Source organism: Suncus etruscus, chromosome 18 (genome assembly GCF_024139225.1).
Source record: "Suncus etruscus isolate mSunEtr1 chromosome 18, mSunEtr1.pri.cur, whole genome shotgun sequence".
Lineage (NCBI taxonomy): Eukaryota > Metazoa > Chordata > Mammalia > Eulipotyphla > Soricidae > Suncus > Suncus etruscus.
The window spans coordinates 59,064,090-59,078,252 of record NC_064865.1 but is presented as its reverse complement, the minus strand read 5'-3'; the positions used below and the strand labels follow the sequence as shown (position 1 = coordinate 59,078,252).

The 14,163-nt window shown below is 46.3% G+C and overlaps 1 protein-coding gene across 1 annotated transcript in view; it reads left to right on the top strand.

Moving 5' to 3' along the window:
• Positions 1-14,163, top strand: part of EXOC2 (exocyst complex component 2) — a 729,898-nt gene that overhangs the window by 641,549 nt on the left and 74,186 nt on the right. Inside the window, exons 8-12 of the mRNA XM_049765112.1 lie at positions 1,055-1,200; positions 1,355-1,436; positions 2,196-2,298; positions 8,030-8,152; positions 11,095-11,100. Coding sequence (XP_049621069.1) covers positions 1,055-1,200; positions 1,355-1,436; positions 2,196-2,298; positions 8,030-8,152; positions 11,095-11,100 — 460 coding nt within the window. The remainder of the gene's footprint in view (positions 1-1,054; positions 1,201-1,354; positions 1,437-2,195; positions 2,299-8,029; positions 8,153-11,094; positions 11,101-14,163) is intronic.

Here is a 14,163-nt window from a genome sequence, read left to right as displayed (position 1 = left end):
TATTCCGGGCCTTTAAAATTTTACCCGAATTTAAACATGATTTAGATAAAACAATTAGGTTACAAAGCCGACTTTGAGCAGACCAGGGCCACCCACGGAGGGCGCAGGAGAAAACCCGCCGCTACAAACCGCCCAGGGAGCCTGAGGTCATTTTTTTTTTTTTCATCTTTGCTTAAAGTATAGTCACTAGACCAGATAATGCTCAAGGTTTTTATGAGCAGCGATCAAAAAGTTGAAAAACAGTTTCTCCTTTCTCTCCTCTCTTCCCCGTGGATAATTAAAAATAAAATTCACAAGTTGGATGTAGGGAAAAAAAAAAGTGAGCTATTTGGGTACCCGGTGACTTCTGCAGTAGAGAAAGCACCTCATTCTTGCGAGTAATTCAGAGAGTGGGAGGTCTTTTCAGTGCTTAAAAGAAAAATACAAGATGGTTAGAGATAGAGAGCATGAGCGTGGATGTCATTTGTAAAGGCTGTTTTAAAAACCAACGATGGCATGTCAAAAATTTGTCCTTTAAAATCATCACTCCTGTGGGCTTTTTTTTTTTCCCCCCCCCCCCTCTGTATCTGCTCAAGGGAGAGAATTTGCCAAGAATCAGGATTCGTTCTGAATTTTGGAGGAAGCACTTTGATGGAATAAAAAAAAGTGTTTTTCTTGTCTTGTTTATTACCACACTTGACCCCCCCCCCCCCGAATCAGTAAATTTGTGTATAGCACGGGTGTTAATTTACTGTCTGGGGTGAAAAATAAATCTGGGAGCCCCCTAATTGTTTTCAAATCGAGAAGAGAAATGAAAACAAATGCAGGTTCACAGTATAGAGAATTCGGAGGGAGTTGACTTGGTTCTCAACACACAAAAAGATTTCGTGGGTAAAACAATGATATTTGTGCAAACGCACGAAAGAACTCCCCTCGAAACAAGCAGTCTGGGAGGATGTGTGCAAGGAAAGCCACCATAATTTTTTTTTTTCCCCTGGTCACACATTTTCTGATCTCAATGGTTTCTGTGTCTGTTCTAAAAATCTCTAAATTGTCGCTTCTTCTTTCCCAACAGGAGCAAGTACCTCCGCTGACACGTTATTCCAAGAGGTTTTGGGTCGGAAGGACAAGGCAGATTCCACGAGGAATGCACTGAATGTGCTTCAGCGATTTAAGTTTCTGTTCAACCTCCCTCTAAATATTGAAAGGAATATTCAAAAGGTACTTATTGATGTGTCGCTGGTGGAGAGACGTCATGAACTTTTAAAGAGTCCCGATGGACGTTCAGTTGTATTTCATTTAGTTTAATTTATTTTTTTCTTAACCAACTGTCTTTATTCCATGGTCCTTCCTCCAATGTTTCTTTCTTTCACAGGGTGATTATGATGTGGTTATAAATGACTATGAAAAGGCCAAGTCGCTCTTTGGGAAGACGGAAGTCCACGTCTTCAAGAAATGTAAGATTTGTTTATCCCTCTTCGATCTTCCCACTTGCCTTTTACAGGAAGAACGTGTACCGCGCCGGGCAAAGAATGTTACGGGTGCGAGATTTTGTTTACACGGGGTTCTTTTCCAAACAGGACCCTGCCGAAAAAATAATAGCCTTCTCCCTTGACTGGACAAAAACAGAGTGAAAAAGAGCAGCCATGACAATGGGAGCAATTAGTTTGGGACTTTCACTGGGATGCTATTAAAAAAAATAAATAAATAAAAGAAAAAGAAATCTTGTAGTTGCAAAAAGTCAATTACAGATATTTTCTGGAGCTGGAAAATGACATGTCAGTCTCTGTTGTTGAGAAATCAAAACCAAACTAGTCTATTTATGATTCTAACCCCAATGAAACTCAACAAACTCATTTTCGAAATTGCCGGTGCTGCGTGAGAAAGGTTTTGCAAATGGCCTTTTAGGCAGCATTTTCTAGCTGAGCGAAGCCTGAAGGTAAATGTTTGCCTCAGCTAGGAACATGATCTCGGCTCTGTTTCAGCCATATGTGAGGCTGGTCTGGAGAACTTCACTTTTATTTTTTATCATCATGGTAAATATGTATCTCGTGACATACCCAGAGCATATAAGCTCCAGGCAGAAAGTTGTAACCCCCTCCCCACCCAGAGTTCTCTGGGGTGACCTCCAGCCTTCAACTCTGCTGATCTTGGTCTTCTCAAGGTACAGTTTCCATCCTACACCCGTTTTCATCCCTCTTTTCCCCTTTTAATAGACTACGCCGAGGTGGAAACTCGGATCCAAGCCTTGCGGGAACTGCTTCTGGAAAAGTTACTGGAAACACCATCCACCTTACACGATCAGAAACACTACATCAGGTAAACCCCGGGCCAGGCACTCCACATCGTGACTCCTGTGGCCCAGACACGTCGAGTGACGAGAAATGAGCACATAGGGGAAGAAGTTTGTGGAGACAGAGGGGAGGACCCCAGCTTCCTTCTGTAGGATAAAGTAAGGGGGGGCCGTCTGCTCTCTTCTGGACAATCCACAGTAGCCTGCTTGTTGTGGGGAAGAGGGCCATGACAGCTCTTCCTCCTGCTGAGCAGAGGCTGGTGCCTGCTGTGGGGGGTGGGGGCTGCTGCACCCCAATGATGTGAGCCAGGGGCTCCCTACCCGGCTGTAAGTCAGTGCTGACCTACAGTAAACAGAATATTCTGCATGTCACTAGAGCAGGTGTGTGCTCAAGAGTTCTTGGTCTGGTCAAGACAAAATGTGAAATTGAAGAAGCTCTGCAGAGAGTGAGTGAGTGAGTGAGCGAGTAAGTGAGTGACTGTGTGTGTGTGTGTGTGTGTCCGTCTGTCCTTCCATCCCAAGCCAGTGAAGAGAGTTAGTGAGTGAGTGAGTCTGTGCATCTCCCCCATCTGTCCCAAGCCAGTGCTCTATCCTGAGTCGATTTTCCAGGAAGAAAGGACTTTTCATGAAAAGTCTGTCATTCCAGGTACTTGGTTAAATTCTTTCTCAGCTTTTAAGTCTGTCCTCATGACATGCTCTTATCATTGTCCATGCCTCAAGGGTGGCCAGGAGAAGTAAGGACATGCTAAGGGTCTGACATGGCAACTGGCAGGTAATTAGTTAACGTTTCTCTGAGGGCTCCAGAACCAGCCCCAGCCATGGGAAAATGCTCAGATCCCAGTCTCTGGCTACTTATACAGAAAGCAGTGCTTCAGGAAGGGTCCCTGAAGGACCCTGAAGGAGGGCTGATCTGATGATGTTCAGGGGTTACTCCTGGCTCTGCACTTATTCCTGATAGGCTTGGGGGAAAATATGGGGCACCAGGGATCTAACTCAGGTTGCTTGTATGCAAATCAGGTGCTCTCCCCTCTGAACTGGCTCTCCATCCCCAACAAGGTTTTTGTTTTGCTTTGTTTTGTTTGGGGCCCACAACCAGCTGCACTTCAGGGTTTCTTCTGGTTCTGTACTTAGATATCACTCTAGGCAGGCTTGGAGGACCATGTGGATGCCGGGGATCCAATCCTGGCCAGATACATGCAACACAAGCGCCCTCCCTGCTGTCCTCTCCCTCCAGCCTCAGGCTGCACATTCCTAAGTGTGTGAAGTCTCCATTTTGTGCCTCACCATTTCTATAGGTGAGCTTTCTGAGGTTGCGAACCTGCTACCTGCCATTTTGTCAGGTGTGGGCCAGGGAGAGATCTTGGTGGACCAAGCATCTACTTTATATCCAAAGGCCCAGGCTCCAAGCCTTGGAAGATTCCATAACTGGACATGGTCCAGTGTCCTTTTCCCCCAAGCCAGTAGTCATTCCTGTGCACAGTCCTGAGTGTAGCCCAGAAATTAATGATAATAGTGGCCCTAAAGATGGGATGAAACAGGAGGCCTTGAGATGGCCCCTCTTTCCCGGGGCCTTCTGCTGGCTTTGGAGCAGGGAGACCAGACAAGAACAGTCAGTGTTGCAGCTGATCGTTAACACCCTCTTAGTGCTTGAAGCCAGCAATGCAGCCATCCTGATGTCCTTTTCAAAGTCAGTTTTTCCATCATGTGGAGAGCGGTAATGCTATAATACACCATGGATGTCTGAGTGGTGATAAGATTGTTGGAGCTCACCAAACCTCTCCTTTCCCTGGACATGGGCGGGCACTGTGTTTGCTTTGCATGCAGCAGACCCAGGTTCTGTCCCTGGCATCCCATGTGGTCCTCCGAGCCTACCAGGAGTGATTTCTGAGTGTAGAGCTAGGGGGAACATAGGAGTGCTGCTGGGTGTGACAACTAATCTAAACAAACAAACAGAAAAACTAAACTAAATTGACATTAAAGTTCCCTGTAGGGGCCGGGCGGTGGCGCTAAAGGAAAGGTGCCTGCCTTGCCTGCGCTAGCCTTGGATGGACCGAGGTTCGATCCCCCGGTGTCCCATATGGTCCCCCAAGCCAGGAGCAACTTCTGAGCACATAGCCAGGAGTAACCCCTGAGCGTTACCGGGTGTGGCCCAAAAAAAAAAAAAAGTTCCCTGTATGTTTTCTCAAGCTGGTGCTTGAGAAAGCGCTCCCTAGTTATGTTGGAAAATAATTCAAAGACTCTCATTTTTAAAGTGAAAAATTGAGTGTATACCCATCAAAATTCACATACCACCTTTCTCCCTCCTTAAAAAATATCAGATCACCCTAAGAGGAAGAAATACCTCTGGGTATTTCTGGGACGAAATACCAAAATCCTTTAGTGGAGTCAGCTTTTTAGAGTCTCCTGTAGCCAAGGCCAGGTAGGGTTAACCAGCGTTGTTGTGGGCTGGGCCACTCCTACCTGCAGTTAGATGCTGGAGAGCTGAGTTCTCTGTGTTCTTCTTGGATTGACACTGGGATCCTCTAGTGGAGTCAGAACCCGGATCTTTGATGTGAAACCAGGACTTTTATTTTTCTCCTAATTTTTATTCCAACACCATGATTTACCAAAGTTGTTCCCAATCCAGTCCTTGCAGGTAATAAATGTTTCAGTCCCAGTCCCACTGCCAGTGTGGCCTTGTCTTCACCAGTGTTCCCAATCTCCCACTCACTACCCTAGCTTGCCCTGCACCCTGGCAAATGGATTTCATATTGTTTTTTACATCACAAAGGCAAAGGGAATGGTAGAAAGTTAGGTCAACACGGGTCCATTTGAGATGATTGTTCTACCTTTTTGTGTTGTTACTAGGATTCACTGGGCTGTGTTTGGTGCTCATTGAACTTCTGTGTTCTTCCTAAATCTCCCTTAGCTTAGCCGATTTCTCTAGGATTTTCTCATCAAATTTCTTGAGATACTCCTGGCCTGGTTTTACTGTAAAATATTGAGGTGTCCAGGAGAAACCAGTACTTCTAAGCACCATTCTAAAAGAAAGAAAGAAACTTAATTGCCTTAAATCATCCAGCAAAATATGGCTAGCCAAAACTTAGCATGGAAACACCAAGATTTCTAGAGAACAGATTGACCTTTTAAAGAAAAAAGATCCCTTTTGATGAACTCCTTATGAAAAAGATAGAGGATGATAGTGATTTTTTTGTTTGTTTGTTTGTTTGTTTGTTTGCAAGGATGCAGGCAGTCAGATTTAAACATTTTAGAGCAGAAAGTCTCTTGCCAGATTCCAGGAGTGTCCTCAGAATGGACTGGACAATCCATCTGTGTCTCTTTTTAGAAATTTATAAATGAAGAGGAAGTGGTTTAAAAAAAAAAAAAAGAAGGGAACAGAAAGAAAATACCTTCATTTTATTGTATTTTTTCAAAAAATTATTTAAACTCCATGGTTACAAAAGTCTTCATAATACAGTTGGGGTATTTTTTTTCAGTTACAAAGTTGTTCCTGGTTGAGTTTCAGTCAAGCAATGTCCAACACCCTTCACCAGGGTGGATTTCCTGCCACCAGTGTCCCCAGTTTTCTTCCCACTTGCCTCCCTGAATTCTCCCTCCCTGCCTCTGGGACAGGCATTTTTCTTCTCTGTCTCTCATTCTCTTTTCCTCACTCTATCTTTCCTTTTTTCTCTGCCTATTATCACTTTCCATCTGTCCAGTTCTTGTCCCGAGTAATCCTTTCCCAACTCCCTGTCACACATCTCCCTGTCCTCACTGCCTTCTCCCACTTTCTGTACTGCCTTCATTTTACTCCTGATGCCAGGTGTGTGGGTGTCCTAGGAGTCCTGGGAGAAAACATGGCAGATATCAAGCTTGTCTAAGGAATTTAATGTTCAGCCCACAGCATCAAATGACAGTTTGGGTTTTTAAAAAGTGACTTCAGGGGGCCGGCGAGGTGGCGCTAGAGGTAAGGTGTCTACCTTGCAAGCGCTAGCCAAGGAAGGACTGCGGTTCGATCCCCCGGCGTCCCATTTGGTCCCCCCAAGCCAGGGGCAATTTCTGAGCCCTTAGCCAGGAGTAACCCCTGAGCATCAAATGGGTGTGGCCCAAGTCCCCCCCTCCCAAAAAAAAACCCCAAAAAACTAAAAAGTGACTTCAGAAAAAGTGGCACCTGTAGACACTAAAACAGTAAAAGACAGTAAAGAGACAGTAAAAGAGAAGACTTGGACCCTTGCTGCAAGGCTGGAGAAGGAAGGAATTCCCAGTTCCACATTTTCTGCCGCAGGTTCGGTTTCTTCCTTTTTCTGGGATGCTGAGAATCTCTCTATTCATTCTCCGCAGACACAACAGAGGACTCTTCACGTCTGTCCCCTTAGTGAATTAAAGGCCAGTTCTCTGGCCCTGCGTGCAGGGAACTGGGGAGACTGCCTCCAGGGGTGCCTTTTGCAGGATTCCTAGACGCCCTCTTCTCGTGGGAAGCCAGGCTGACTCCACTGGCTCTGGAGGAGGTCAGGGTCAAGAGGAAGGCTTCCTCGATGTCATCTCCCATTTTTCTCAAATTTTTCGGTATTGCTCATGTGCTACATATAGAGGCATTTCTCTGGCAGGGAGCTTCTTGGGGCTCAGAGTCTGCGAGTGGGGGCAAGGGGACCCAGGGGGCCGGGTGAGGGGTGGGTGGAGATCTAGCCCGCCCCAGTGATTGCAGTTCATCTGGCACTGGCTGCTTGTAAAAAGCACTATGACACCAATGAACAAAAACCGCTTGGCCCTTACAGACAGCTTACAGCATGACAGTATCGTAAAACAATATGTTCATTTGGAGTTGATTGAAATTGTATTGAATTTTGTATTTATCTTGAGGATTGATGGCTAATTCTTAAATCAAATATGGCAGACACTTTTGTTTGTCGACTGCTTGGGCTTGGGTTTGGGTTTTAACCACGCTGGGCAGTGCTTACGGATTACTCCTGGCTCTGCACTCAGGAATCAATCTTGGTGGTGCTTGGGGTACCCTGTGGGATGCTGGGGATCAAACCCTGATTCTGCCACGTGCAGGGCAAGGCAGCTCCTTACCTGTGACTCTGGTCCCAGGGACAGATACTTGGAAACAGGTTTCAGTTCCCCGTTGAAGTCTGAATATCTGGGGTGCAAAGGCCACTTTGGCTACTAAGGGAAGCGAACATTTCTAAAGCGAAAGATACGCATCTATGTTGTGTTTTCTGGAGAAATAGTTCATGGGTCACGAATTGAGTTGATTTCAGGGGGAAGGACCCAGTGTCACCAAAGTGTCCCAGGCGCTGGTGTAGATGGGGGTGAAACCTGGTGCCGCACTGCCCCCTAGCGGCCTGTTTAAGACCCAAAAAAGAAGAAGAAAGAAGGGGGGGCAACATTCCTCTACAATTTCACAAATATTCTCTTGACATTTTCAGTTGGCGCCTGTCCGCCTGTGATGCCTTAACCAGGAGCTAAATAGAAAGGAACACTGGGAAACAAATGGGAACCCCCAGATGGCCTCAAAGTGCATAGGGTCATTACGAGCTCTATGCTGGTGTGTGTGTGTCCCCATTTTCATGGCATCAAAATAAATCAGCGAATTTCTTGTAGTCTGAACCATCACATAACAAAGTTGACAGGTGCTTCCATGGGTGCTAATGTTATCAATCTCCACTGTTTGGGGAGTCCAAACCCCAATACTTCGCCTTTTGTCCTTCCCTACCCCTTCCCGATCACTGTCCCGAGCCGCCTGCTCTTTGGTCAGCCTGTGCCTTGCTTTTGCAGGTACCTATCGGACCTCCACGCCCCCGGGGACCCCGCGTGGCAGTGCATCGGGGCGCAACACCGCTGGATGCTCAAGCTCATGTACAACTGCAAAGAGAGCTATGTGCAAGATCTCAAAGGCAAGTCTGCGTGAGGTCCCCCAGGGCCAAGAGAAGCGAGCACTGACCTGAGGTCTAGAATGTTCCAGTGTGGAGGCTGCTGGGAGGCAGAGGGAACCTTGGTGCCGGATGAAAGTTCTAGCATCCATTGTATTATACTCTTGGGAGGAGCATGTAGCCCTGGAAAATGGGGAGGTACTGGAGAGGTCTCTTATTTAGAGCATAGTCTGGCCATGAACTAGTTGGCTGGGATTTGAAGACTTTGTATCTGGGATTCTCTTCTTCCTATCTCTGATCCTTAGGAAAACCCAAATAGTGCTTTATCACTGATAATGCCTTTAATTGTCTTACAGTTGAGTTAAGGGGAAGTGACAGAGGCTGATGGACAGGGTGTGGCAGCTAGGGTGACCTTCAGAGACCTCCTGGATCATGCATTCTTCTCCCCATGGGTGGATTCCCCCTCTTGTCCTCTTCTCCTCCTTCTCTATGGAGACTGTAGGTCCTAGCTCACCTACCATAGCCCTCCACACTCCTCTATGCCTTTTGCATATGTGTTTCAGGGTCTTGCACCTGCCTGGCTGGGGTAGGGGGTTCTGGAATCCCCCACAGAACAGCCCTTGGAGCTCAGCATGGTCCAAGGCAGGAATCTGAACTCACAGTTGACTTCAAGGAATGGTTAGAACCCATGGGGTTCCCAGATCAAACCGTTCATTGTTGAAGAATTAATAGGTAGAGGCTGAGTGTGGTCTGCTTGGTGGACTTTCCTGGGTACTGGAGTGCTATGGGGTTCATGGGTGGGAGGGTTCAGGAGACAGATGCAGACATGGTGTTAGGGAGCACCTGAATCTCTGACCTCATGGAGTTTGAGTTCTGGTCCAAACATGCATTTTGAACCCTCATGTGTTTAGTGAAATCACTTTTGCTTATCTATGAGAATATTTGTATCTGGGGGACAAGGATGCCAGGGGCAGGGAACTACATACTTTGAGTACTCAAGGCCCTGAATTCAACCCTTGGAACTGCAACCAACCAAAAAGAATAGTAGTAAGGTTCCAGAGTCCAGAGAGCACTTTTACAAGGGTTAAAGTTCTACCTTGCCTGTAACCAACCCCTGTTCTACCCCAAACACCACTTAGGGACCCTGGGCACTACCAGTAATGAACCCTGAGTCTTGAGCATAGTTGGTTGTAGTCTCAACACTGTCCTCCCAAAAACAGGTACCAGAAATTTTCTCAGAGATGGTCACATTTCCATTGACTCTATATATCAATTCCCTGGATAAAGAGGGGTGAAAGAGTATTTTAGGTGCTCAATAAATCCACCTCCTATTGTCCCCCAGCTCCTCCCTCCTGTAGCTGATTAACAGGATGGGTTTGGTCTCCAGTTAACATAGATATGGGGATTGGCATGACTTTTCCAAATGACCCTCTAAAGCACGATCAGACCATTCATGGTGGTTGTGAGAATTGTTGGAGAGAGAGAGAGTGTGTGTGTGTGTGTGTGTGAGAGAGAGAGAGAGAGAGGAGAGAGAGAGGAGAGAGAGAGAGAGAGAGGAGAGAGAGAGAGGAGAGAGAGAGAGAGAGAGAGAGAGAGAGAGAGAGAGAGAGAGAGAGAGAGAGAGAGAGAGAGAGAGAGAGAGAGACAAGAGAGAAATGAAGACAGCATCGACATAACCTGACACAGGAGAAGTTCAGGAACCTTCATCCCCTTGGTATTGTCATGTCCATTCTGGACGTCTTGGAGACTCTGTGGTTCAGCCTCAAAGACACCTCTTTACCAGCTGGGTCCCTGCACCACCACCATCTTTCTTGTGCGATCGTGTTTATCCAGAATCGCTTCAAACCAGCATTTCTGGGTGGAAATAACAACCATTTGGTGTGGAGCTGGAATTTTCTCCCTTTCATTCACTCCACACCAAGTAGAACTCACTCATCATAGTGAGGTTGTGAAAAGAACGGTAGGCAGATGGGCCCATTTGTCAGTGATGAGCTTTCTCCGAAGAGACTGTCACTGGCTGCTCCTTGGGATGAAGAACTTCAGCCATAACAACCCACAGCTCTCTGCTGGCCTTGTACTCGGCATTTCATGACAACACAGCGTAAATGTCTTGACTTTATTAGTCAAATATTTATAGATTCAATTTCAATTTCATTTTCTTTGGACAGTCCAGAGAACAGGCTAGAAAGAAGAAGGTGTCTTCTTTCGACATTGGCAAACAGCGCAGATCTAAACTACCCCGACGGGCCTTTTAATTGGAAGCTGGTTCTTTGATTTCAGAGAAGTCCAAGTATATTTAATCCAAGCAGGAAGGAGCCTGTAATAATCTTTGTTCATACACCCTCGTTCTCATAACTGTCAACTCTGGGCCAAGCCATCAGTCCTTAAATGTTGATTCAGGGCATTAGCATTGCCGTTCACTCTGCTGTTCAGAAGGAATTTCGTCTCTCCAGAATCATCTTGCAGTTCTTGACGCCTTGGTTTTTCACTGACACAGTGCTCAGAAAAATAGTTGAACTCTAGATGGTCTGTGCGGTCTCTAAAACTTGTAGAATTACCCAGGAGTGAGACAGCCCTCTTGGCATTTGTCCTTCATGTCCGTATGTGTATCCAAAGATAAGTGGCGGCTCTCTGATCTATACTACTCTGTACCTATGCAAGTCATATAGCTTATCCAGGTGGAAATGTGAGAGTAGATTTAGTATAAAAGACTTGAGGGGCCAGAGCGATAGCACAGCGGTAGGGGGTTTGCCTTGCACGCGGCTGACCCAGGACTGACCTTGGTTTGATCCCCGGTATCCCATATGGTCCTCTAAGCCAGGAGCGATTTCTGAGTGCATAGCCAGGAGTTACCCCTGAGCATCATCGGGTGTGGTCCAAAAAAAAAAAAAAAGACAAATTATTTAAACTTGGCTGATAGCGATCAGAGGTTATATCTTGTGACCCCCACCCAACCCTGCCAGAGTCCAGCCCTGGGTGAATGGACCTGAAGCAGGGACATCCAGTGGATTAAGAAAACAGGACAGACAAGAGAGAGAAAAGCAGGAGGCCAGAGGGATCCCAGCCTTGTGGACCAAGGGTCCTGACTGTCCCCCACATACAGTATTTATTGCTGGAGACAATCCACTAGGAGGAAGAGCAGATAACAGGCAAATATTTATTAATGCTTAACTAAGAGGGTCTTTACATACCAAAAAGAGAAGAGGAAGTTAATGTGAAGTCTCTGGATTGTGGCAGGATAAAAGGACAAATACAAGACCTCCGTGGGTCTTGTGGGTGCTAGTGTTCCAGTACAGGAATTATTTCAGCTATTATTCCAATAATTAAAAATTAAAAATTCCAGTAATTAAAAATTGAAAGAGCTCTTAGCTCACCCCTTTCCGCCCCTCTTCAACTAAATCTCTAGCTAAATGTATTCACTTTTTGGATGTCTTCATATCTCACACAACCAGTCAGTCAGTATTTGTGTGTGTCCTAATTCTTTAGCATATTCATGGGAGGAAGAAAGGGCAGACATTTCTGAAGTCTCCCTTATGAGTGTTTCTCACCATGGCGACTCCTTAGAGCTGGAAGAATCTCAGTCCACAGATGACTTGAAATCCGTCTCACCTGTTAGTAGGGTGTGTCAGGAACGGCCTTCACCTGCACCCTGTCCTTAAGTCTTTGGATACGAAGAAAGGGAACTGTCCTCATGAAGTGGTACCTCCCCAGCCACCACCTATGAAAATAATGAGAGACAGAGAGAGAGACTTGTGAAATTAAATCCAATGTTAAATAGATGGACTATAAATATTTCAGAAAAGGTCTCTTTCTCTGTTGGTGTCTTTTCAAGTAAAGGGGGTCTTTGTGCATGAATTTAAGAAAGATAATTAACATATAAATCTATTTCTTTTTTTTTTTAAGTCTTCAAGTCCTACGAGGGGTTGGGGAAAAATGTTAATTGTATTTAGTCTTGCGGTCTTGGGAGAAATTTTTATGAGCAAAGATGGTGATAGGTTTTCAAAGACAGCAGCCCCACCTCCCCCCATGCTATCTTTTCTGAGAAAGATTCTTTTGTATAAGGAGGATATGTAAGCAGCGATGGGCCATGGGGTTGGTGGTTCTGTGGATAATGCTACATGAAATCTTACTCTGGGTTCCAGTTTTTATGTGACTAATGGACATGGTCCTCATAGACTGGGGAAGGCAGGATTGTCAGTACTGGGGAGGGGGGGAACCCAGAGCCCAGGCTGGCCCTGAAACATCCGCTTTCACTTATCTCCAGATATTCCTCCATCTACCAAGGCCAGCCTCGCTAGCTTATTCATTTATATATTTATTTATATATTTTACTTGCTCCAAAGGGGAGGCAGAGATGGATGGGGAGGTTCCAGGAGCAGAAAAGGACCATTTGCAAGAGCTTCTCTGGAAAGCTCAAATCCTAGATCAGAGTCCTGTTGTTTTTCTGCGACGGGATTTGCTTCCCTGTGGCCCAGAGTGGTCAATTGTGGCTGCCTGTGGGGAAACTTCTACCACCTTCGGAGCCATGTCCTTCTTCCCTGCAGGGTCCTGTGAAATCGGTCCAAACCAGAGCCCCCCCCCCCCCTTTCCCAGCTCCACAGGCTTCCGGTTTCCTACCAGGAAGACCCCTTGTTCACCACCTCCCCTATAGACACGCTCAAACATGGGAGCCTTCAAAGGCACAGCTCTTTGTTCTGAAGGTGTGTGGAATTCTTGAAGCCACCTGCTCGCTTCTGCTGACTCTGAGGAGGTGTCGGCCTGTGATAGGGACCCAGCCAAGCTCATCAGTTCCACTAAGACGCCGCAAAAGGGGTGTATTCGATAGGGTGATAGGGGGTGGCTTGAGAGACAAAGTCTAGATGAAATGGGCAGAGGGGCTGGAGTAATAGCACAAGCAGGGAGTGTGTTTGCCTGGCACTGGGTTCGATCCCCAGTATTTCATATGGTCCCCTGAATCTGCCAGGTGTGATCCCTGACCTCAGGGCCAGGAGTAACTCTTGAGCATCACTGGATGTGTCCCATAAACAGAAACAAAAACAAACTGAAAAAATGTCCACAGCAGCAGGGAAGATGTTTATTTGTGACTCAGATGCTTTTTGTCTTTTTCTTGGGGGGGGGATTGGTTTGGTTTTCGGGGAGGTGGGTAACTCCTGGCTGTGCTTAGGAATCAGTCCTGGTGGGTCTCAAGGGACCATATGGGATGCCTGGAATTGAACTTGGGTTGACTGCATGCAAGGCAAACACCCTCCCCACTGTGCTATCTCTCCGGCCCCTCAGATCCCTTCTGAAAATGAACAACTGTTGAGTCCCCTCTGAAGGGCTTGTTCCCAACCGTCCACGGTGCAAATTTGCACCAAAGAAAAGGGGGGGAACAAAAATGTGCCAGACAGATACTCCCTCTCTGGCGAGTCCACATATCCCCACATATTATTAACGACTTGCTGAAAAACATAAAAAGTGTTTATATTTACCCAGTGACCTCAGGATATACAAAGTCTGTGTTTACAGCCCTAGCTCATAAAACCGAGGCATAAATTAAGGCTTTACCGTTTATGTACAATTTTATGAATGGTCACAGCTTAGATGTCATATTTTTCTGCAATCTTTAAAACTACAGCCATGACCTTTCTGGACGTGACTTACATCACCTAAAATTAAAGTTGGGGTAGGAGGGTCACCCTAATCTGATTAAATATGCCACGGTCTTTCGGGAGGATGGAAGCCTCCTCATTTTGTGTTCTTTGGGACCTCAAAGTGGTTCCATGGCTGGTGGGACAGCACAACTGGGGGATGGGGGCTGCATTTGTAAATCCAGTGGTTAGAAGCCCATGGGGGTTGCTGTCCAGTTATCAGGGGGGTGTGCTAGGAAGGTTCTCTGAGGAAGAGTTTCCAGAGAGGAAATTTGAACAAGGGGGCCTTGCTTGGTCACCCTAACCTGTGAAGTTGGTCGAAAACCAAGAAAGTTACTCAGAAGCGCTGGTCAGTGGTGGTTTGGCATCTGGAGAACCCCGGCCCACTACCTCACCACACATTTGTTCT